Genomic DNA, 21,867 nt, shown 5'->3' with positions numbered 1-21,867 from the left:
TTAGAAGTTCTACTGCAGCCGCATCAACCTTACTAACAATAGCAAATGTCTGTGCTGGTTCTCCAAAAGCAGTCTCTGGGATGAGGGTCTGGGGGAAAGGGATTTGTTAGGACAACCCCAAGAAAAAAAACAGGTGAGATGTGAAGACTGAGACTGGAAGGGAAGGGTGGATGTCAGGCTGTGTCCCAGGTGAACTGCAAAGTCCCAGGGTGATGCTTCTCAGATGATGCAGGTCACACCTCAGCTTTGTCCCCTCCAGGGCAGAGATGCAGGAGTATCCATTACCCTCTACACCCCACCCATCAGACATTGATTGGTTAAGGGCTGCCCTGGAGGCGTTTGATTGCAGATCCCGGGAGCTCTGAGTGCATTGGCAAAGCGCCCGGCAGCCCGAGGGCATCGCTGTGACAGCTGCTGTGTGTGGGGCTTGCCTCTGGCAGGGTTGGTAAAGGACAGGACACTGATGGTGTCCCAGACACGCTGAGGAAAGCTCCAGGGCCCCTAAGTCCTCCAGAGCTCCACCTACAGCCCTGCGCTCTTTCCAGCGGGGCTCTGGTCCCTCAGTACTATGTGTATAGGGCGCCTCCTTGTCATTCTGGCCCCCTTTTCAGCCAGGAAGGCCCCTCTGTGCAGAAACAGGCAGGCCTCGCGATGGCTGTGAGCTTTGGGCCTTTCAGTCTCAGTGGGTAATTTACTTCTCAGGGGATCTGAGATGATTGACTCTCAACTTCCCCAGCTCTACCCAGGAAAAGGTCACCTAAGGGCATCCCCTCACACCCACCACCTCTCGGTGCCAGGGATGCAAAATGAGCCTAGTACATGTGCTTAATTATGAAGAAGATGTGGGAGCAGATAATTCCAAAATTCGAGGTGATTAGGGTTATGGGAAAAAAAAATCATTTTAGGAATATTTTGTTTCAGTAGGAGCCTCCACATTGCACAACTAGTTTGCTATTCATATGAGAAGGGTTTTTGTTTGTTTTCCTTTTTTTAAACTTTTGTTTCTTCCCTTTGCTTCTGTGTAAAGGGAGTTTACAGATGTAGACATTTTGGAACAGAATGCACCTTCTTTTGGGTTCATTGGGTTTATGGGGACTTGCTCTCCTTTTCACATATGTATAGTTTCCAGTAAAACATTCCTCCCAGTCACTCGAGAAAGCTCAGGCAAAAGGCAAGTATGTTCCCTTTGCTGGTTCTGACATTCTGCATCCTAATAAATTCATGGTGGAAGCAATCCAGCTGTCTTCTTGGAAAATATAAAGTTTAGAAGAGGACTGTGAATATTCATGGCTATGTAATAGTTTGTTTTATACTACGTGGAGTTGTAGTTATAAACACAAAACCAGCTGGCAATAAATGACTTTATGACAGCTATTTCCAAGGTATAATGAAGAAAACAAAAACAAAGTTATTGCTTATAATTATGGTGCCTGGGCGAACCTGCACCACGCACTCCAAACACTACTCTGGCTGTTTCCACATGATCTCATTCACAGGCTCCTTTAAATGACCTTGGCCTTCAGGTTAGTTAGCTTTGGGGTTGGGAGTGCACTGATAGTATTTGCATTTTCCTGTGCAATTTGTTAAAGAGACAGCATCCTTTTGCTCTATTCACCCATGTAATGGGAAAAAATATTGGAATTATTGACTCTTCTCTAACTGTTGGAGAGATTTTTACATTGAAAAATATTTTGGAGAGAGCAGTTTGTCAGTACAGTCAGCCCTCTGTACCCATGGGTTTCTGATCTACAGATTCAACCAACAGCAGATCAAAAATATTAAAAAAAAAAATTCCAGAAAGTTCCAAAAAAGCAAAACTTGACTTTGTTATGGACCAACGACTATTTACATAGTATTTACAACTATTTACATTGCATTTACATTGTATTAGGTATTATAAGTAATCTAGAGATGATTTAAAGTGTATGGGAAGGTGTGATTAGGATATATGCAAATACTACACCATTTTATGCAAATGACTTGAGCATTAGTGGATTTGCGTATTTGAGGAGGGTCCTGGAAGGACTGTATCTTCAAAATTTTAAACTTTTCCTTTAACTCAATGGTTAAACAAGTTAATTTTTATCAAGGAATATATCCTACCAGAATATATTAGGTACACAAAGGCATAGTCAAGAATGCTTATGGCAGGGTTATTATAGTAGTATTTACAAACAACCCACATGTTTATCATGTTAAGTAAACATAGTGTCCATGCCTAGAATAGTATGTAGACATTAGACTGACACTGTACACTGACATTGAAAGTTCTCCAAGATCTAGTGCATGAAAAAATCTAGCCTCAGAAGATATAACACAACATATGTTCCAATTTGTGTAGAAAAAAAAAAATCTGACTATGTTTGTATGGCCATATAACTCAATTATTAATTCATTCATCCATTCAACAGGTATTTATTGTGTCAGGCCCCATTCTAGATGCAGTTGATACAATAAGTAAAACAAAGGTCTTCCTGGGTTTTGCCTGCCAGTGGGGGGTTGAGGTGGAGGAAGCAATGAACAATCAAGCACCTGTGTGTCAGGTGGTATATGTAGGAGTCAACGAGATCCAGCAGCCTAAGGGAAGAGAGAGGAATTTAACTCGAGGCCAGAAAGAACCACACTGAGGAGGTGACATGTGATCAGGGATCTCAAAGGAAGTGTGCCCGACAAAGGGATCAGCTAGGCCAAAGGCCCCGAAGCAGGACTGTGCTTTCTGTGTTTGAAGAACCAAAGAAGACCAGCATGGCTGGAACTCTGTGAGCAAGGGGACAAGTGGAAGGAAAGGAGGGTGGAGAAGAAGCCAGGAGCCAAATCACGGGGAAATTGGAGGCCACGCTCTCCTGACTTCACATTTTATTAAAACGTGATGTGAAGGTACTAAAGCTGTGAGATCAGGAAAAAGACACAAATCTCAGGCTTTAAAATGTAAACGCATGGAGTGGTGTGATGCTCCCGGTGCTATTGGTCATGATGGCCCAAGAGGAAGGTTTTCTAGTTAAATCCAAGAAAGAGAGTGTGAGGCTGTAGGAGAAAGTTCTCACTGCTGTCTGCCTACGCCTGCCTTCTTTAAGCCTTTTGAGAATTATTTATAAGTTCTTTGTATAATTCACAAGTATTAAAGGTAAAAAATCAATAATTCCTTACCCAAAATAAAGCAATATCTTAGCATTCCGTTCTGTGACCTTGAAGAAGTTCACTTTCTTAGCCTTCTCTCCTCCATGTTTATGAAGAGGGGGGAATAGGTTCTTTATCACGGGATTGTTCATGAGAATGAATCAGACTCTCTGCAGAGAGCTGTTAGCCCGTGCTCGGCACATTGGAACAGAGTGGTCGCCCTTATCTATGGGGGACACATTCCAAGACCCCCGTGGATTCCTGAAACGTGGATAGTACCGAACCCTATATATACTATGTTTCTTCCTGTACGTACATACCTATGATAAAGTGTAATTTATAAATTAGGTACAGTAAGAGATTAACAACAATAAAGAATAATAAAATAGAACAATTATAACAATATACTGTAATAAAAGTTATATGAATATAGTCTCTCTCTCTCTCTCTCAAAATATCTTGTACAAACGTAATGCCTTTTCCACGTTCACTAAAAACTTACCGCACACCACGGCTCTAACTTTTGTGGTTTGATGTGTGACAGCAAAACTAACACAGATTTATTTTTCCTTCTTCACAGTTTTGTGATAGAAGATTCGTTCTTACCCTAATCTTAGCAACCTCAGCACACAATTGTTTTTTTCTTTCCTTATTGACTCGAGAGCTTTCACCTTTTCACTAAGGGAAGCACTGCTTCTCCTTGGCCTATCTGAATTGCCAGCATCACTACTTTCGTGTTTTGGGGGTAAAATAAGCGTTACTTCAACACAAGCACTTCAATACGGCTCTACTATGACAGCCTAGCTGATAAACTGAGGTGACTGACGGGTGGGATACATGGATGATTCACGTCCCAGGCAGGATGGAGTGAGATGGTGCTAGATTTCATCACGCTACTCAGAATGGAGCACGATTTAAAATTTGTGAATTGTTTATTTCTGGAATTTTCCATTTAATATTTTTAGACTGCAGTTGACCATGGGTAGCTGAAACTGAGGAAAGCAAAAACACAGGTAAGGGAGGGGACTACCGTAATTCAAGAATGACAGCTATTGTTGTTGCTAGGCTACCACCTCCCATGTCAAAACACCATGAGGAATTCGGGATGCTTCCCAGGATGGGAAGCATAGTCTACAGCCTTAAGGATTTCAGTGTTCCTACAAATGTGCTTGAAACCAACATGCTGGGCTAAGGAAGTATTTTCTAGGCGGCGGCCCAATCTGTAATTTCACAAAAGAAAATTCCTCTCTCACTCTCCAAGTCAAATGATTATTTTTCTTTCCCCCAAGAGAGAAGTGCATGATGATTTGGAAAACAAACAAACAAAACTGGCTAAAAGTCACGTGCTATAAGGTTTCTGGTGGCTGTAGGGTCGGCCCTGATTAGCATTTAGATATCTTGGTCCTGGAGCTTGCTGGAAGGGGAGTTTGGAGCCTTACAAATTCAACTGATGATGTCATTCCCCAAGTGCTACAGGTGGCTGCAGAGTTATACGCACTTAAAACAAACCAGGCTAATTGGTTAGCCTGGTTCTTCCTTCCACAGGCGAGGATTTTTGTGGGAGGTGGTTATGTTAAATATAACTTTGAAATAAAGAAGTCCCGTGCTACTCAATTCTGGTGGCCCCATCAGAAATTTATTATGGCAAAGAACACAGACTCTGTGCTGTAAAATCCCTTAGTTGAACTCACTTGCTCTCTCTTTCTTTCCCAATCTCTCTCTCTCAAGTAATGAAAAGTGATTAATACTGAGATTTAGTTTGGTTGAATTATAAGCAAAGTTGTTTTACATACAATGAGTTTTTTCCATGATATTGCAATCCCATCTCTGCTTTATCATTGCCTTTTTGTTTGAATTAATGCAATAATATTACCAAGGGCATCCTCCATTACACAACTGTTTGCCTTCACATTCAAGGCGACAGTGTCATTTTCAGATGAAGCTATTTGTCCTTGTTAAGGCAGGCAAGGCAATTGGTACATTCAGACTCAACTATTAAGTTGCATGATTGATTCCAAGTTAGAGCTGGGAGCTGAGGCAAATGAAAGTTGCCATTAGCTGTTCAGTGTGCTCTCTCTTCTGCTAGATCTGTTGGGAAAACGACTCATAATTCTGTGCCTGAGAAGGAAGCAAAGGGGAGTGAACTCAGATCAGTTCCCCAGGAGGCAGACTCTGAGATGGAGTTTAGGTTACAGGATGTTTACTGAGCTGTGCTCTGGGGATCAACACCTGGAGAAGACAGGGGATAGAAGTGGGAGGGGCAGAGGGAAAGAAGAGCTGCCGTGTGGCTCAGTGATGGGCCTGCTCACCCCGTCGGGAGCTCTGGGGCTGCGGGGCCCTTCAGTGCTGCATTGATTTGAGCCAAGATGACCAAGCCCTTTATACTCTGCATTGATTATGGGAAGGGGCATGACCCCAGTGAGGTGGGTCTTTGCATCTGACACAGTCCCTGAAAAGGTTAACAGTTGAAGGCTGTCTGCTGACAGCACTGCTGAGGTCTAGGCACTAGATTCTAGGGCAGTAGTCCTCAGCCAGGGGTGATTTCGCCCCCTAGGGGACATTTGACAATGTCTGGAAATGTTTTTGATTGTCAGGACTGGGGCCCCGCTCCTAGCAAGTGGATAGAGCACAGGGATGCTGCTAAACATCTGACCATGCACGAGGCAGCCCCCATCAATAATCATCTGGTCCCAAATATCAACAGTGCCAAGGTCAGGAAGCCTTGCTCTAGGGCAACAGATCCCGCCCCCCACCCCAAAGCAGAGCCTGGTGGGCGTCACAGTGGCCACCACGAGAATCAACATTAATTGAGATATTGTTACTTGTCAGCCACGATGCTCTGTGTTCCTTATTCCTTCTCATCTTCCTGCAAACCCCTTAGGAGAGCCTTAGAGTTCTCATCTACTGATGAGGGTGCTCAGAGCAGTTAAGTAATAAACTCCTCAACATCATGAACGGGAAGGACCCCGAGGTGGGATTTCAAGCGGACTGGCTCATGGAAAACATCCTAGTATCTTCTAGTTTCCACTTGATGGCTTGATGCAGGTGTTCTCAAACGTTTCTCTTTGTCTACCTGGAGCACAAGATAGATGATGTTTACGTGTTCAGTTTGCTTCCATGGAATTCCTGGGGCACCAGCTATAAACTCACGTCTTTCTACCTCATTTAAAAGACACAATGACGCATAGCACAGGGAGATCAGATAGGTGGTTTGTGACCACCTAGAGGGGTGGGATAGGGAGGGTGGGAGGGAGGGAGACGCAAGAGGGAAGAGATATGGGAGCATATGTATATGTATAGCTGATTCACTTTGTTATAAAGCAGAAACTAACACACCATTGTAAAGCAATTATACTCCGATAAAGATGTTAAAAAAAAAAAAAGGCACAATGGAACATGAGTGAGCATGGGACAAATTACAAGGATGACTCTGAATCCTCTCTAATTTGTATTTCTAAGCAGGCCATTCCTGAACTTCTGACCCTTACTGTTAGTAAGCATGCAGTTGCTTTCCACAGGCAGAGTGCAGCCTGTAGATAATCTTGGTGAATGCCTGTAAAAAGACTACAATATTTCCAGAAGAATTTGTTCCATACTATCTCTTCATGTTTCTATGTCATTGGATGGATTGAGTTATTCAAGATCATTCTTCAGAACTTATTGGCACCTCAAGAATGTAAGGAATCAAAGAATTAACTCATTAATTCACTTAAAAAATAACCCCTACTCCATTCCAGAAACTGTCCTATTTTCTCATTAGAAACAGTAGCATTTACTAGTGAAGGAACAGAAAAAAAAATCTCTCATTTCACAGACATATAGGTAAGCTTAACAGAGTCAATTATTACTCTGTCTAAAACAAAATCACGTAAATTTTGACTTTTTAAGTAGAACGTCCAAGTAAAGGGAATAAACATATATTCTATAAAAATGTTAAGGAAAATAAAATGTAGTACACATTTAACCCAAAGATATAAATAAAAGAGGCTTAAACATTTTATTATAGTTGAGCCCAATCATAATGTTAGTTATTATGGTCAATAGCAGCTGTGGTATTTTGAATTTCTAGTGCAATATCAGTCCTTTTAAAAAAAATTCTGTCATTAATTCCCACAGCATACTTCTGTATGGTAAATGTTATCTGCATTTTCATGGGAAAATCCAAAGATGAAAACAACTTGATCAAATTTATACAAAGGTACATTGGCAGAGGACATTGTCATACTCAGATCCCTTTCTATTGTTAGAAAGCTCAATTTTGACTTAACTCTATTTACATTTGTTCATTCACTCTTTTCATCAAATTCTTTAAATATTGCTGAGTAAAATACAGTGTCTTAGTCAATTCGGGCTGCTATAACAAATTGCTGGGTGGCTTAAACAACAAACATTCATTTCTCATGGTTGAGAGGTCAAAGATCAAGGTGCCAGCAGATCTGGTGTATGGTGAGGGCACACTTCCTGGTTTGCAGGTGGCTGTCTTCTCATTCTACTTCACTTGGTGGACAGCAGAGCTTGCTAGCTATCTTGCTCTTCTAAGAATTCTAATCCCATCATGGGGGCTCAACCCTCATGATCTAATTAACTCCCAAACATCTCACCTCCAAATACCATCACATTAGAGTTTCAGCATATACATTTGGGTGGACACAAACATTCAATCCATAGCATATGGCATAAGCAATGGTTTGCCAGTTTAAAAAGTGACTCAAAAAAATTTGTGTGCATGTCTGTAAGTTTATTTTTAAATTTTACTGATACAAAGAATGTATAGCACGCAACTTAAATATAAGAATAGACTACACAATACCCTCTATTAGAAATTCTGTTTAGCCAGTTGATTGTTACAGAATCCTTTTGTTAAATTTTATCAAAATTTTGTATCCATAGCCAACTTCTGGTTTCAGTTGACCCACATGTATAGTGCACCATGAACGTTGATTGATATTTTCAGATTTTACATCACCAACACGATGTCACTTACTTAACACAGAGCTGGGACAGGATGCCCAGTAGCATACTGGTATGTAGTGTTTCCACCAGACACGTATGACAGACATAGTCATCTTAAAAGCAGAGGTAATAGTAAAATGTGGCACAAGGAAGCGATGATGACTATTTGTTTTAGATATAACTTAGCTCATTGAAGGTTTATGTGATTTAATTTCTTAATAATTGTTTAACAATTCGTTCCCAAGATTCCTGTAAATTTAACCGTTGGTTTTTGTGAGCTGGCATAATTGCTGGTAAAGAAAATTTTTCAGTTAATCAAATATGGCATTTCCGTGATGTCTCCTATTCCAGCTGAGTGGGGTTCAGAGCTCAGAGTATGTGGGTAGAGGGCATCCCGTTATCAAGCAAAACAGATGTTGAAATAGATGATGTCAGGTTCGAGCAGAATCGTGCCTTTAAAATTTATCGTTATTTTTGTGGTTTATTCACAGGCATTTCCCTGCATCTCAACAGGCATTTATGGTAAGTGATCTATCTTTTGGTAATGTTTATATTTCTTTATTTTGTTGTTAAAATCAAGGTTAACAGGAAAAATAAGAGGTTCTCTGATGGATATAGTTTGCTGTGATTTAAAGAGACTCAAAATGCAGGTCAAATCCCATTGAGGAATCTTGAGAGGCTATTTGGATATTTTTTTGTGTTGTTGAATTTAGTTGTACTGCATACCATGTGCAATGATTAGATGCACTGTGGCTTAACATCTTTTGTTAGGTGAAAATTTTGCTCTAGTAGGATCTGACCTCTAATAGTATTTTCTTTAATAAAGTCAGGTTTTTCTGTTAGATGAATCATAATGCATATAAAACCTAACATTACCATTATTTTGTTGTGAATTACAAAATAATAGAAGTGTTAGAATGCACACACGTATATGTCTGTATATTTAAATTAAAAAAACCAAATATGTGACAATAAAAACAAATACTTTTAATAAGATGCAATTTTTTTTTTCTGGTATTGATAGATTGTTTTAAGTAGTGGCTGCTTCACTTACAGATGGAAGCAAAATGTTTTTATCATTACTTGTTTTCACTAGACTAAAGCTCTCTAAATATTCTACCTACAATGACATATCCCTATGCTTTTTATCTCAGGCCGTTAATAAATCTGTTTTGCACGTTCAGGTAAAACAGAGTTTTTCGTTTTAGGGTTTTCTGATCAAGCAAAATAGATTACAACATTTCTGAGCTCAGACTTCTCACATGGAGACTCTTAAATGAAAAATAAAATATGTACAAATGTTAAAAATTATTTAACTTCATCACTATAGGGGAAGGATAGCTAAAGTGATATCAAAGGTAGGAGACTTATTTCCTCTTAATGTGGTATTTTTTTTTTGAAGGTTTTGGTGAGAATAAAGTGGAAAATGGAGGCCTGAATCAAATTAAATGGGGAAAGATTTGGCGACATTATTTAAAAATTTAAGGCATGCTTTTTTCTCTCTGGATTCCACTATAGCCTGTCTTTGTGGAAACACATTGGACACTGGGCCGGCGCACTAAGCTGGACCATCTGCACCATTATCCCCATCATGGCCACTCTTTCTGCCTCACAGATACCCAGTTATAACTCTTACTTATATATTTGCTTAAAGGAAGTATTACATGCAAAGTTTTACTTGGTCAAGCACCCAGATCTTCATTTCACCTTGTCTAAAAGCAAATCAGACTCCACCACAGAAATGGTTCTGATTTTTGAAAACGTTCTCTCATGACAATCTTGATTTTCCTTGATAAAAAAACGAGCAAAAACCCAACTGCCGAAAACAACCCTATGTCATATTGTCGATGTCCATTGTGTCTCTGAGAATCCTGTGGTAATGTACAAAGACTTTCAGAAGCTGAATTTAACACGATGCATTAAGAAAGGGGGAAATGGCAGGAAAAGGAAATAGAGAAGTAAAGGAAGTTGAGGAGGGACGCTAAAAGGAAAGGCTGAGAGAGCATAGTAGAAACTAAATCAAAACTAAAGTGGCCCTTGGTTAATTTCAATCCCTGAAGGACAGGGATTCCTCCTTACAGTAACATGGCTCAGTGTATATAATAACCAGGTCAGTACAGCATTGTGTTGGGTGGGAGGGGAATATTGAAGACTGTTGAGAAAGGCACTGTTAGGGAGTCATGTCACAGCCTTGGAGGGCTTCCACCACAGGAGCTCAGTCAGTTTTCACAAAGCTAGGTCAAAGAATTTAGTTTTCAAGTCCTGGCTACTCATCTCTCTTCCCCTCTAGTTTCTGAGTAAATTTCAAAGTGAGGCTGATACCTGCAAAGTCAGGTGCCATGTTGTCTTTGGTTAGACTCACCTGTGCTTGAGACCTAGAATTACTTTTAGCTCCATGAGATCTTTAATAATGTTTACATTACTCCAGGTCTCTTTATGAACTATTTAGCATTTTGCAACTTGAAAATTATGCCATATGTCCCTTGTGAAACTATAGCTTTCTGATCAGCCCTTGATTCTCTCCTAAGTACTCATATTTTATGGATCACTTGTTTTCTTGCTCTTATTCAGAACTTAGTTCTGCCTCCTCTATTATCTAGATCAATTTTACTTTTATCTTTACTTATTGGCATTTGAAAGAATACTTTATTTGAAGAAAGTAGTCCACAGCTAAAAAGAAAAAAAAAATTAAAAGCAGGCAAATAATACTCCCAACACTTTGTAAGTCATGCGTGGTGGATTATGAGCCAATATTCAGAGCAGTCTCCTGGTTCCAGGCCTTGCCTTCTTATTCCATATTCTAAACCTCACTACATGAATTTTTCTAAACTAACGCTTGGTGCATGTTTTGCATCTGCTCAGGGGCCTTTGATCATATTCTGTTACTTGTAGACTCTTTCTATGCTGAACAATAGGCAATTTATGTATCTCCCTAAACCAGCGCTTTCAAAATTTGTGAAGAGGGGAAAAAGAATCTCTTCTTGAGGATGTGAGTTGCTGTGCCAAGAATTTTATATGTACCTTTGCCTTTGCATCTTGAAAAGGGGGAATTTACTTTGTAGTATTTCCTAGGGTTAATTGTCCATAGAAATTATTCTTCTCTCACACTTTCTCAGGACTAGTGTATTCTCCAGAAGATAGTTTGAGAAATTTCTTGACATCCACCCATCGTGGACACATTTTCTCTTACACACGGATGAGCTGATGAGTCTCAGAACCTGGCATGTGCCTTCCCAGGTCCAATTCTGTGCCCCTTCCTTATAACACACCCACAAGCACCAAACTCACACACACCATCACCACCACTATTCTCTACCCCAATCCCCAAACAAAAACACACCACACACACTTATATAGGTTGAAGCTTGATCTCTGAGAAGTCTTCCTTGAATATGCCGAATCTTGACGGTCATTACATCTTTTGAACTCTTTCAGCATTTGTAATCTGGACAATTAACAACTGCCTCTTCATATTGTTCCATAGATTTTTTTTTTTTAATATATCCTGTGTTCATAGCCAATCTGGAGCTTTTTTCATGAGCAGGGATTCACTTGTGCATATTCTACGTGCACCCACCATCTAGCATTGTGTCTCCCAGAGAAGCTCAGGAAATAATTGCTGTTTGATGACAACAATAATGATTATAACCCCAATTGTTGCCTAACTGATGATACAAGAAGCAGAATTGTTGATTGGCAAGATAACAGGCAGAGAAAGCTACCTGGTTGGTATTTTCTTAGTGGGCAAACATCTCTATTTTAGGAAAAACAAATGTGCTTCTAAAAAACACTCTCAAACTAGGAATGATATCTGTAAGCATGGCAGTGTCCACCTTCACAAGAGGAAATGAAAAATCAAGAATTTGTTCATTTAGAATACCAAGGTATCTGTATGTCTTCTTTGGGGATATGTATAACTGATTCACTTTACTGTACATCTGAAACTAACACAACATTGTAAATCAACTATACTCCAATAAAGTTTTCTTGAAAAAGAAAACCAAGATAAATACAGCACTCTACTTCACTTAAACAAAACAAAACAAAACGCTTTGTTATTTATCATAGTCCATGGGATGGTGGTCTCTCAGGCAGGTACCTGCTGCTCTGAGGCCCTATCCCGACTTTTCCTGACATGTCCTAGTCCCAGCCCCCTCCCCATCTGCTGTAATTTCTCAGATACCTCTTTGCTTTGGATTGACCTTCACTTTTAGATTTCTGTCCCCAAAACTCAATGTAACTCTAATTCTTCTATCAGAACAAAAATTTTGACTATGGTAGAGCCATCTTTGGAAGGGGTTTGAGTTATTTAATTGCCAAGATGATCTCATACCAGGGCAGTGTCAACAGTAAGCATTTGCATTTTGTGGAATCATCACCATACTCCAAGCATGTCTGCAAGGATGCGGGCACACCAGTATTTCTGGGACACTGGAGACCATGGCGGAAACCAGTTACTCTCCCAGCCTCTCCTTCATCCTAGCCTTTTGGAGACAAAACCATCTGTACCTTTTTGCAGAGCACAGACTGAAAACGATCTGCCCTGTGACTCAGCCCGATTTAAGGGAGAAATACAATGGGAGCAGGCCCCGCCTGGTCTCAAGTTTCCCTGGACGAGGAGCCAGAATTTTCCAGTCTGATTTTCAGCCACCGCTGTTGCTGCCCCAATGTAATGTTTCCAGGATGGTTCCACAGGGCACCAGACCGCCTGCTTACACTCAGGTTGGAAAGCCACATTTGGTAAAACACCAAAGCAAGGCCTGTGTTACTTTTGGAAAAATAGATCCAGATGAGGCTTACAGGGTCTTTAAACTCCCAGATCCCAGTTAGAGGTTTGATTTGGCCACGAAACCGGACTCAGAGGGATAGATTTGAACTTCCCTGATGAACATTTCAGATCTTGCGTGTGCCTTCTGCCCTTTGAGCCCAGCTTGGATACTCTGGTGCTAATAAGTTTAACACAAGAGGCTAGACATGATCCATAGCAATGGAATTTTTACTGAGAAGTGAACAGCAAAAATAATTTTCGTCTATTTTATGAGAGTCAATATAGTTAACAGAAATGAAGTCCAGGTGGAAAAGTGTATCCCTTGAGTAATTGGGAAAATATTCTTTCTGGAGGAAAAAATAAAAAACTTCAATCTTCCTTTCCAGGTACAAGATGGTGTTTTTAGAGAGGAAGGAATTTCAGACATTGAGTTATTGGCTGGAAATCTGTGGGAAAAATTTAAGTGCAGCATAACTTAGTGAAAGCAGCTTCCATATTTATTCATTAGATTTCTGTTATCAACGTGGAAGGCCTGTTTCTATCAAAGCACCCGGTCTCCCTCTGCTTTCCGTGAAATGCTGCCAGAACACAACTTTCTAATTGAATCCTCCCTCATTTGCATTCAAGTTCGCTCTTCTGCTTCTAACTGGTAAAAAAAAAAAGGAGATCTACGTGATGTTTTGTTAACCTTATATATACTTGGCAAATATTTTTATCACTACATATGTCTAAATTCACAGACATGACTTGGAAAAAAACCAAAGCATTCTGCAATGGCAATGCTAAGGGCATGCCCTCTGTCAGGTTTAAATGCTGACAGGTTTCAGAGGGTGTGACAACCATGGCTGTGCAATTCTGGGCTTGCTGGAAGAGTTATCTTATGTAATGCATTTGGAAACCAGAGCAAAATTGACAAAAATGTGTGCCCCTCCCTTTCATCCCCCTGAAAGCTCCCCTCCTCCCTCTGGCTTTCTTCTCTTCCCTTTGATATTTCCATTTGCTTTGAAAACTTCCTTTCAGGTGGTCTAATGATGACTCTTTTTTCTCTCATAAATTCCCTTCTATGACATCCTGTGTTTTTTGTCCTGGGAACATTATTCCCGCTGTAGGAAGTGTTATTGTTCTTGGCAATCCTTGAGTTAATTGCTGGCCCTCAAAGGGAAGTAACATTAGAATCAGCATACCTTACTTCCCTTTGGGAAAATACAGTGCGGGGGACAAACCCATCTTAATTCTATCACATTTGAATAATATTTTATGAACTGATCCTTATGAAGCACTGGAGAAAGAGTTTAACAGACAATGAAATTATAGCTATTGTTTCTAATCCTCTGAGTGCTTATCATTTGAATAGACAGTTCTAGCAAATTCAGTCACACATGTACACATTTATACATCCATCCCACAAAATGTGGTACAAACTCCCCTTTTACTCTCTCTAAACTACATGTGTCTTTAATAATAAAAATGCATCAAACTAAGAAACCAAAAGTACTACCTTTGCGCTGGAAAAGAGTTTCAAGCACCTAGCAACAAAATATGCTAGTTCAGCTTACATAAAAATGACAGTGAGGGCTTCCCTGGTGGCGCAGTGGTTGAGAGTCCGCCTGCCGATGCAGGGGACACGGGTTCGTACCCTGGTCCGGGAGGATCCCACATGCCGCGGAGCGGCTGGGCCCGTGAGCCATGGCCGCTGAGCCTGCGCGTCCGGAGCCTGTGCTCCGCAACGGGAGAGGCCACAACAGTGAGAGGTCCGCGTAACGCCAAAAAAAAAAAAAAAAAAAATGACAGTGAGACCCATGGGCAGGATTCCCCCAGGGGATCTGCCGAAAGAAATGAAAATCCTGGAAACCTAGCCTTCTGGTACTGCAGAAACCAGTGTCATTCTCCCTGGTGTTCTGTTCAAATTGAACAATTTTAGGACTTTATTAAGAGATTAAGTGTTTCAAAAAGTAATAAAGATTACAACTTTATTACTGTTTCTGAGGTCTGCATGTCTACCTCTTTGCAACTGTGTCAAGGTAAAAATTTGTCTTAGGACTAGAATGCAGAAATGAATTCCAAGTCACCCCATCCTCAGAAGCTGCCATATATTATTATATTACATTTTAAAAATGGCTTTTCTTATAGGAGAAGTATCAAAGCAGTAAGTCTTTTAAGGAAATAGGAAAACCACTTCAGTAAATTACGAAGCCTATCCATTTAACAGGAACCCTGGGAATATCTTTCAGCCATGTTGAAAACTGGGAGCTCTCCCTAAAGAACTTCCTAAGAATGGACCACACTTTCCATTTGATCAGTGGAATAATTGCCATGCGCTTGCTCATTTTTCTCATCCAGTCTTGAATGACACTCCTTTTTATTTGCTCCTTATACGTACTTGTATCTAAAGGGTGACTTTAAATAAACGTAGCTCAGCTCTCTTTAGAAAGGAATTCAAAAATAATTCTGAAAGCTCTTAGAGAAGTCAAGTATGTTTAGCTCTTTAGGACAATGATTTTCGTGTCAAATCCTTTGTAGTCAATGATGCTATTTTTAAGAAAACGTCTTGAAATGCATTTGAAAGAGACTATATTAGTTAGGGTAAAGCTAAGCTGCTGTAACAAAGAGGCTCCAAAACAGAGTGGCTTAGTGTATATAGATGTTGATTTCTTTCTATGCAAGTAGTTCCAAAGTGAGCATTCTGCTTGGGGAGGATTTGTTCCACTCTATCATTCAAGGCAACATTAATCTGCGGTGGTGTTAAGTAATCGTTCTGCCTTTCATAAGGCATTGTTCTCATATGGTTACCTTTCTCGTTTCTAATGAAAGAAACACGTAGGATGGGCACACATCCTATCTGATGGTCCCTGGACTCAGGGTAGCACTTATCACTTTCATCTCCGTTTCATTGGAGGGAAATTGGTCTCATGACCAACCTAACTACAAAGGAGATTGGAAATTTAGTGTGCCTTGTATTCCACATGTCTGACTATGATTCTTTTATGTAGCAAGAAGAGGGCATTGAATTATGATGGCCTTCTAGATATCATTGCTCAAGGGGGAAAGAAAGTCAAATTAAATCAAACAGGTCACTCATAGGTAATTTAATTCTGGAGCACTTTGATTCTACACAGAATCGGTAAATATTTTTGAAAAATGATAGTCTCTATTTGGCAAGAATAGTTGATGATTTTTATAGTATCTGCTCTATTAAAATGCCTTTATAATCCTGAATCCTGAAAAATTTGAAAGTATGGCATTCTTCAGGCATCAGTACAGTGACCTATTATTAGTTGTCAGCCAGTATATTTAGACATTTAGATCTTACGTCAATTGTGTTTACATTTTTTGTACTATACTTCTTGCAAAATTTGCAGACACATCAGTGGAAACTAAAATCAATATATTGAGAATGAATAAATAATTGTATCATTTGTTACATTTCTAATTTTTGTCCATTTCCATAGAAATCCTTGGAGGAATCAATTATAGTTTGTTTCTGTAACACCTATATGGTTCTCTTTCTCAACACTCATTACAACTGCAGCTTACGTTTACTGGGGTTTTATTTTATCAGTGTTAGTATCTGGTTTTGCTCACGCCTAAGTCCCCAGCTCCCAGCACAGTGTCTGATGAATGTTCAAAAGTAAATTCCTGTTAAATGAATGTACACAATTTCCTATTAAAAATATGCTCTGTGCTCTATATTTGTTATAAATCAAATCACTTTGAGCCTTGTCCAGACAACAGAATTAAAATGTATAGTATTTTCTCATGAGAATATGAATTATATGTTCCAAAAATATCAAACAGGAAACAACAGGTTTTGAACACAGACAACATAATAAGTTAGAGTCTTTATATTTCATTCTAGGATTTTTTTTCTTGTTTTCTTATAGTACATGCAAATAAGTCTTTTTCTTTTATTATAAAGAACCAGGATTTGGTGTTTGCGTTGATCCTCTTGCAGTTATCCTAGGGTAATGTTCCTGCCAGTGGTCATCTTTACTCTTAGAGGACCATCCCTAAGACTGTTGCATGACTCAGAGTGGAAAAGCAAAGTGCCTAGTGACAGATCGCTGTACCTCAGGATTTTTCTGTCAAGCCAGTCATTAGAAGCACTTATTCATTTTTTCATCCCCACTTCCAAACCTAGCGATTCACTAGTGTTTAGACTCTGAGTTACCAGCTGGCAGCCCTGTCCCCTTAATGTCTAGTATGGATAGTGAATGAATACCCATGACACTGAAATGAATCACACAGGTCCCCACTTTGCTTTGGCTAATAACTGACGAGAGGGTCATGATCACCACCCCAGACTTTAGAAGACTAGTGAAAAAATGTGGCTAGAGCATCTTGAACACTGATATGGCGCTAATGTTACCAAAGAGAAAAAGAGATGGAGGGACATTTTTTAAAGGTGTGCTTTTATCATTAAAATAATGTATGCATATGGCAAAAAACAGTAAAGCAGTATAAAGGTCATAAAGTTTTAAAAAATCCCTTCCCACCTGAAACTGCCAGTATCACTCTTGAGAGGCAACCATTGTTGAATTTCTTGTGCATTTTCAAAAAAAAATATTCACTGAATATATAAGCCTATAAATGTAATCAACTTTATCAGTCTTTTTCTTCATGGTTTCCAACTTAGGAAGGCCTTCCCACTTCAAGATTATTTTTAGAAGTTCTCCCAGATTTTCTTCTGGTGAGCTGGTCACATTTTCAACAAACAGACATATGTATGTTAAACCATTTATTTACATATATGTTTGTGTACATACATAAATATCATACATATATACACATAAACATATACATATGCATATATATTATATAAAGTATATTTATTTATACATACATATTTACTGTATAGCATATGCTATGCACTATATATCATATATATATGCATACACATATACATATGTGTATAAACAAATGCATATATCTATATGCATATATCTATACTAAAGCCCTTATATGCTTAAGGTACTGAATGAGAAGTAGTATATATTTTAAAGCATAATTACATGTTTGTACCTATGTATGTGTACTGGTTTAAAGAAAAATATGAATTTTTTCTATAAAAAATGATTTTGGGGATATCCATAACTTTAAATGAGCATCTAATTAATTATTGCCTATTTCTTTCACAAATAATCCGTAGCTTTTAAATTTCTTTAGAATCTATAATTGCAAGCTAATACTTTTCTATTATTACTTATTGTTTATATCTCATAGATATTATATATTTTCTCTATGTGTGTGTATATATCTGTTTATATGTATACACATATATGTTATAAATAATAGAAAATATATCACCTATTATGTGTGTGTGTGCTCTGGTGTATAGATATGAGAGAATGTGATATGTGTGCATCTGTATCTCAGTTTTAATATAGCTGCTAGGAAAATTTTAGGATAAGATTTTCTTTGTTAATCTTCTTGTTATTGAATAATTGCGTCCATTTTTCGCCTGTTCTTTACAAGATAATGACAATGAGATTTTCCCACTAAAGCAGACCTATTTTACCTACTCCTGTCCCCACAAATGAACAGGTCATGTAATTTGAGAATAAATTAATAGTGCAGCCGTTCACAAGTTGTAGCTCAGGTATTTCTGAGGGACCATGAGATTTCTCAGAATTATAAGTATTGATGTCAGTTTGGCAATGATTTTCTGCAAGTGCAAAATGTGATGGTGTCCATTTCATTCACCATCTGAAAGCAAATCTGATTATGAGACACATAGGGCTTGACAGCTAAAGACATTTCTTCATTTACTGACCTCTTCCTTTGGGACAATTTTAAAATTGCAAAAGCTCATCTCTTCCACGAGGGGGTAAGTAGCAAGTTATTTTGTGATAGTTATCAATGTGCAATTGCATATTGTCTTTTGGAAATAAGAGGAAAAAAATGATGGCATGCCTGCCATTTGCCCACCATCAGCATGTTTTAAACATCTCAGAGGGAGTCAGAGATACACTTCCCTTTGGGCTTTTTCAGTGTGAAGTATGGATGAACTCTTTCACACCTTTCATTTGTGCTGTTAAGACTGAAATCAGAAGCACAAAGCATTTTAAATGGACAGAATAAAAAGCAAACCTCAGACTGGCTTTCCCTCCTATGGCGCTTGCCAAGAAGGCCAGGACAAACGTCAGCAAGTAAATACAAAAATGAGTCACCTTGACCCCTTCCTCATCTTTAAAACTCAGTTGAGAATGGGTTCCTTCCCTCTCAGGCTAAATCCACTGTGCTCTAGGGCTGTCAGCCCTGCAGAAAGGCCCTCGTCTGCCAAGCAGTCGGAGAAGACCAGCTGTAATTGGCAATCCATTTCTCCATTTCCATTGTACAGCCATCCCTGACAAATTACTCACAATCAAATGTTGGCTGCAGCAAGGGGCACCCTACGTGGCAGGGAAGAAAAATGAGGCCTCACACTGGTCTGACAGCCGAATCTTTCAACTCACCCCATTAGACTGAAGGAGGGGACACTGCGGCTTACCTTTCACTGCCACCCATAAACAAACTGCTCTGTGCAGCTCGGAGCTTGGCTGCTGTGATCAGGGCTTCCTCAGGGCCTGCCAGTGACCTGACCAATCCGAGCTGTAGAGAATGGGGAAGAGCTTCATCCTGCTGAGGAAGAGGCATTGGGCAGTGGTATAGGAGATTGCTGAGGACAGCCTGGCCCATCGGACCCCTGGAGAGGGATGCTATGTCTGACCGTTTGGAAGTTGGTGGAGGTCCATTGTAGGCTCCAAGTGAGAGTGTCCATCAGTCTGTGCTTGCTGCTTGTCTATGGTCTGTCATTCATCATCTGGGTAATGTGGTATCTAGCCCTTTCCACTCATTAGAATTCACTTACTGGGCAACTTTCTCTACTCAACATTTAACCATGAAACTGAAGATACCTTTAAAAATGTTCTTCATATATATGCCCGGTCCCTATAAAAAATTTCATAAGCTTTACCCATAGGAAATCTTCTCAGGCCATCACTCAGGACCTAGTCACTCTTATCTTAGATGTAATTCTAACAAATGTTTTCTTGGACTATAGCAATTTAAAGATGGCAGGAAGATCCTAAGAGGAAAATGCTGACAGTATGAAGTGGCATAATAGTGAAAGATAACAAACAAAAAGCCAACTTTCTTTCCCTGCCCTGCCAGTATAGCCAAAAGAAAATCATATATATATTTTATATATATATATATATATATATATATATTTTTTTTTTTTTTGTGGTACGTGGGCCTCTCACTGTTGTGGCCTCTCCCGTTGCGGAGCACAGGCTCTGGACGTTCAGGTTCAGCGGCCATGGCTTATGGGCCCAGCCGCTGCGCGGCATGTGGGATTTTCCCGGACCGGGGCACGAACCCGTGTCCCCTGCATCGGCAGGCGGACTCTCAACCACTGCGCCACCAGGGAAGCCCCAAAAATCATATTTTGAAATGCTTATACTTTGTAAAAGACAGCCAAGCTATGTAATAGAATGTTCATGATGTTATCCATCCTAAGTTTAAGAGTCTGTATTCTCTCATGTCTCCTCTGTAATGCTGAAGACATTCAAATTGAACCAAGCAAGAATAATAATGTCACCTCTTTTCTCATCAAGTTTACCTTTGCTTCTTATAACCGTGGGCAGTGGCATTCACAGCTGTGACTGTGGCTTTCACAAAAACAGGGGCTGGCATCTTATGGTAGGTAGTAGTGGAAGGTTTTAATTCCTAGGAAAAGCGATCACTGTTCAGACTGTAGGATTGTGTAGCATCATTTTCTCTAAATTTTCCATTTCACCTCTCCCAGACAACTGACTATAAATAAAGCATAATTAAAATGTGGGGTTTTATAACTTTTTAAAGCCAGGTGTAAAACCTTTTCATCTCTAGTACTAACTCAAAAAAACCACATTTTTTCCTATATATTTAGGACTAGAGATTCTATTTATTAACTAGCGTTAATTTTAAAAAAATGGAAGGGCTTCCCTGGTGGCGCAGTGGTTAAGAGTCCGCCTGTCGATGCAGGGGATACAGGTTCGTGCCCCGGTCTGGGAAGATTCCACATGCCGCGGAGCGGCTGGGCCCGTGAGCCATGGCCGCTGAGCCTGCGCGTCCGGAGCCTGTGCTCCGCAACGGGAGAGGCCACAACAGTGAGAGGCCCGCGTACCGCAAAAAAAAAAAAAAAAAAAAAAAAAAATGGAGATTTTCTGAGGTCCAAATTATAGCAAAGAAGTTCCCAGAACCAACCCGAGGGTGTCAGTGACTTGTCCAAAGTCACGTAGAATCTAGACCATGAACACGGCATCTGTTTGGTCTTTCCTCAGAGGCACTCAATTTGAAATTTTCCTGATGATTAGCTTCTTTTTGGCAGAAAAAAAAAAATCTGAAAGGATGTACATCAGTTGCTATTTCTCTCTTACTCTCTCTCTGAGAAAGATATATAACAATTTCCTAAACCTATTCCAGCAACCTGAAAATTCCAGTGCTCTTTGAATCATGGCTCATTAGTTGAACCACTCCCCTTCCCTCCACCCAGCCCTCTCACCTCCTGTTCAAATGAAATTTTACCAGGAAGTGCAATTAATTTAGCTACTCCAAACATTTTCATTTGCTCTGTGCCTAAAAAATGTTTATATCATGTTGGATATTACAATTTAGATTAGAATGGTTATACACCAATTGAATTGAAGTATACCTTTAAGTTAATAATATTAGCTACTGTCTCTTGGATACCTATAATTGTGTCTGACATATTATGTGCCACTTCTAATCCTCACAACAATCTTGATAGATCAGTACAGTTATCCCCATTATACAGATGAGAGATCTGAGACTCTGAGAGGTTAGGCAACTAACTTAGAAAAGGTCAGAGGTGAGATAAAAACTCAGCCTTATTCTTCAGAAGTGCACCTGAATGCAATCCTTAGTTCTCCACGTTAAAGGGCAGTGCTCAGAGAAACATCCTTCTGTTCTAAAAAGGGCCATGGTTTAGGATGCAGTATCTATGATTATACAATTTATAATGCACCTTCATCAAAGTCAGAAAGAGA

General features: G+C 39.6%; 1 protein-coding gene across 1 annotated transcript in view; it reads left to right on the top strand.

Annotated features, from left to right (window-relative positions):
* Positions 1-21,867, top strand: part of MACROD2 (mono-ADP ribosylhydrolase 2) — a 1,987,750-nt gene that overhangs the window by 1,380,586 nt on the left and 585,297 nt on the right. The window contains exon 7 of the mRNA XM_022594140.2: positions 8,562-8,592. Coding sequence (XP_022449848.1) covers positions 8,562-8,592 — 31 coding nt within the window. The remainder of the gene's footprint in view (positions 1-8,561; positions 8,593-21,867) is intronic.

Source organism: Delphinapterus leucas, chromosome 15 (assembly GCF_059928025.1).
Source record: "Delphinapterus leucas isolate spDelLeu-1000000601 "Yukka" chromosome 15, BTC_Dleu_Yukka2, whole genome shotgun sequence".
In the NCBI taxonomy this organism is placed as follows: Eukaryota; Metazoa; Chordata; class Mammalia; order Artiodactyla; family Monodontidae; genus Delphinapterus; species Delphinapterus leucas.
The sequence above is the reverse complement of the archived record's forward strand: the minus strand, read 5'-3'. Positions and strand labels throughout refer to the sequence as shown.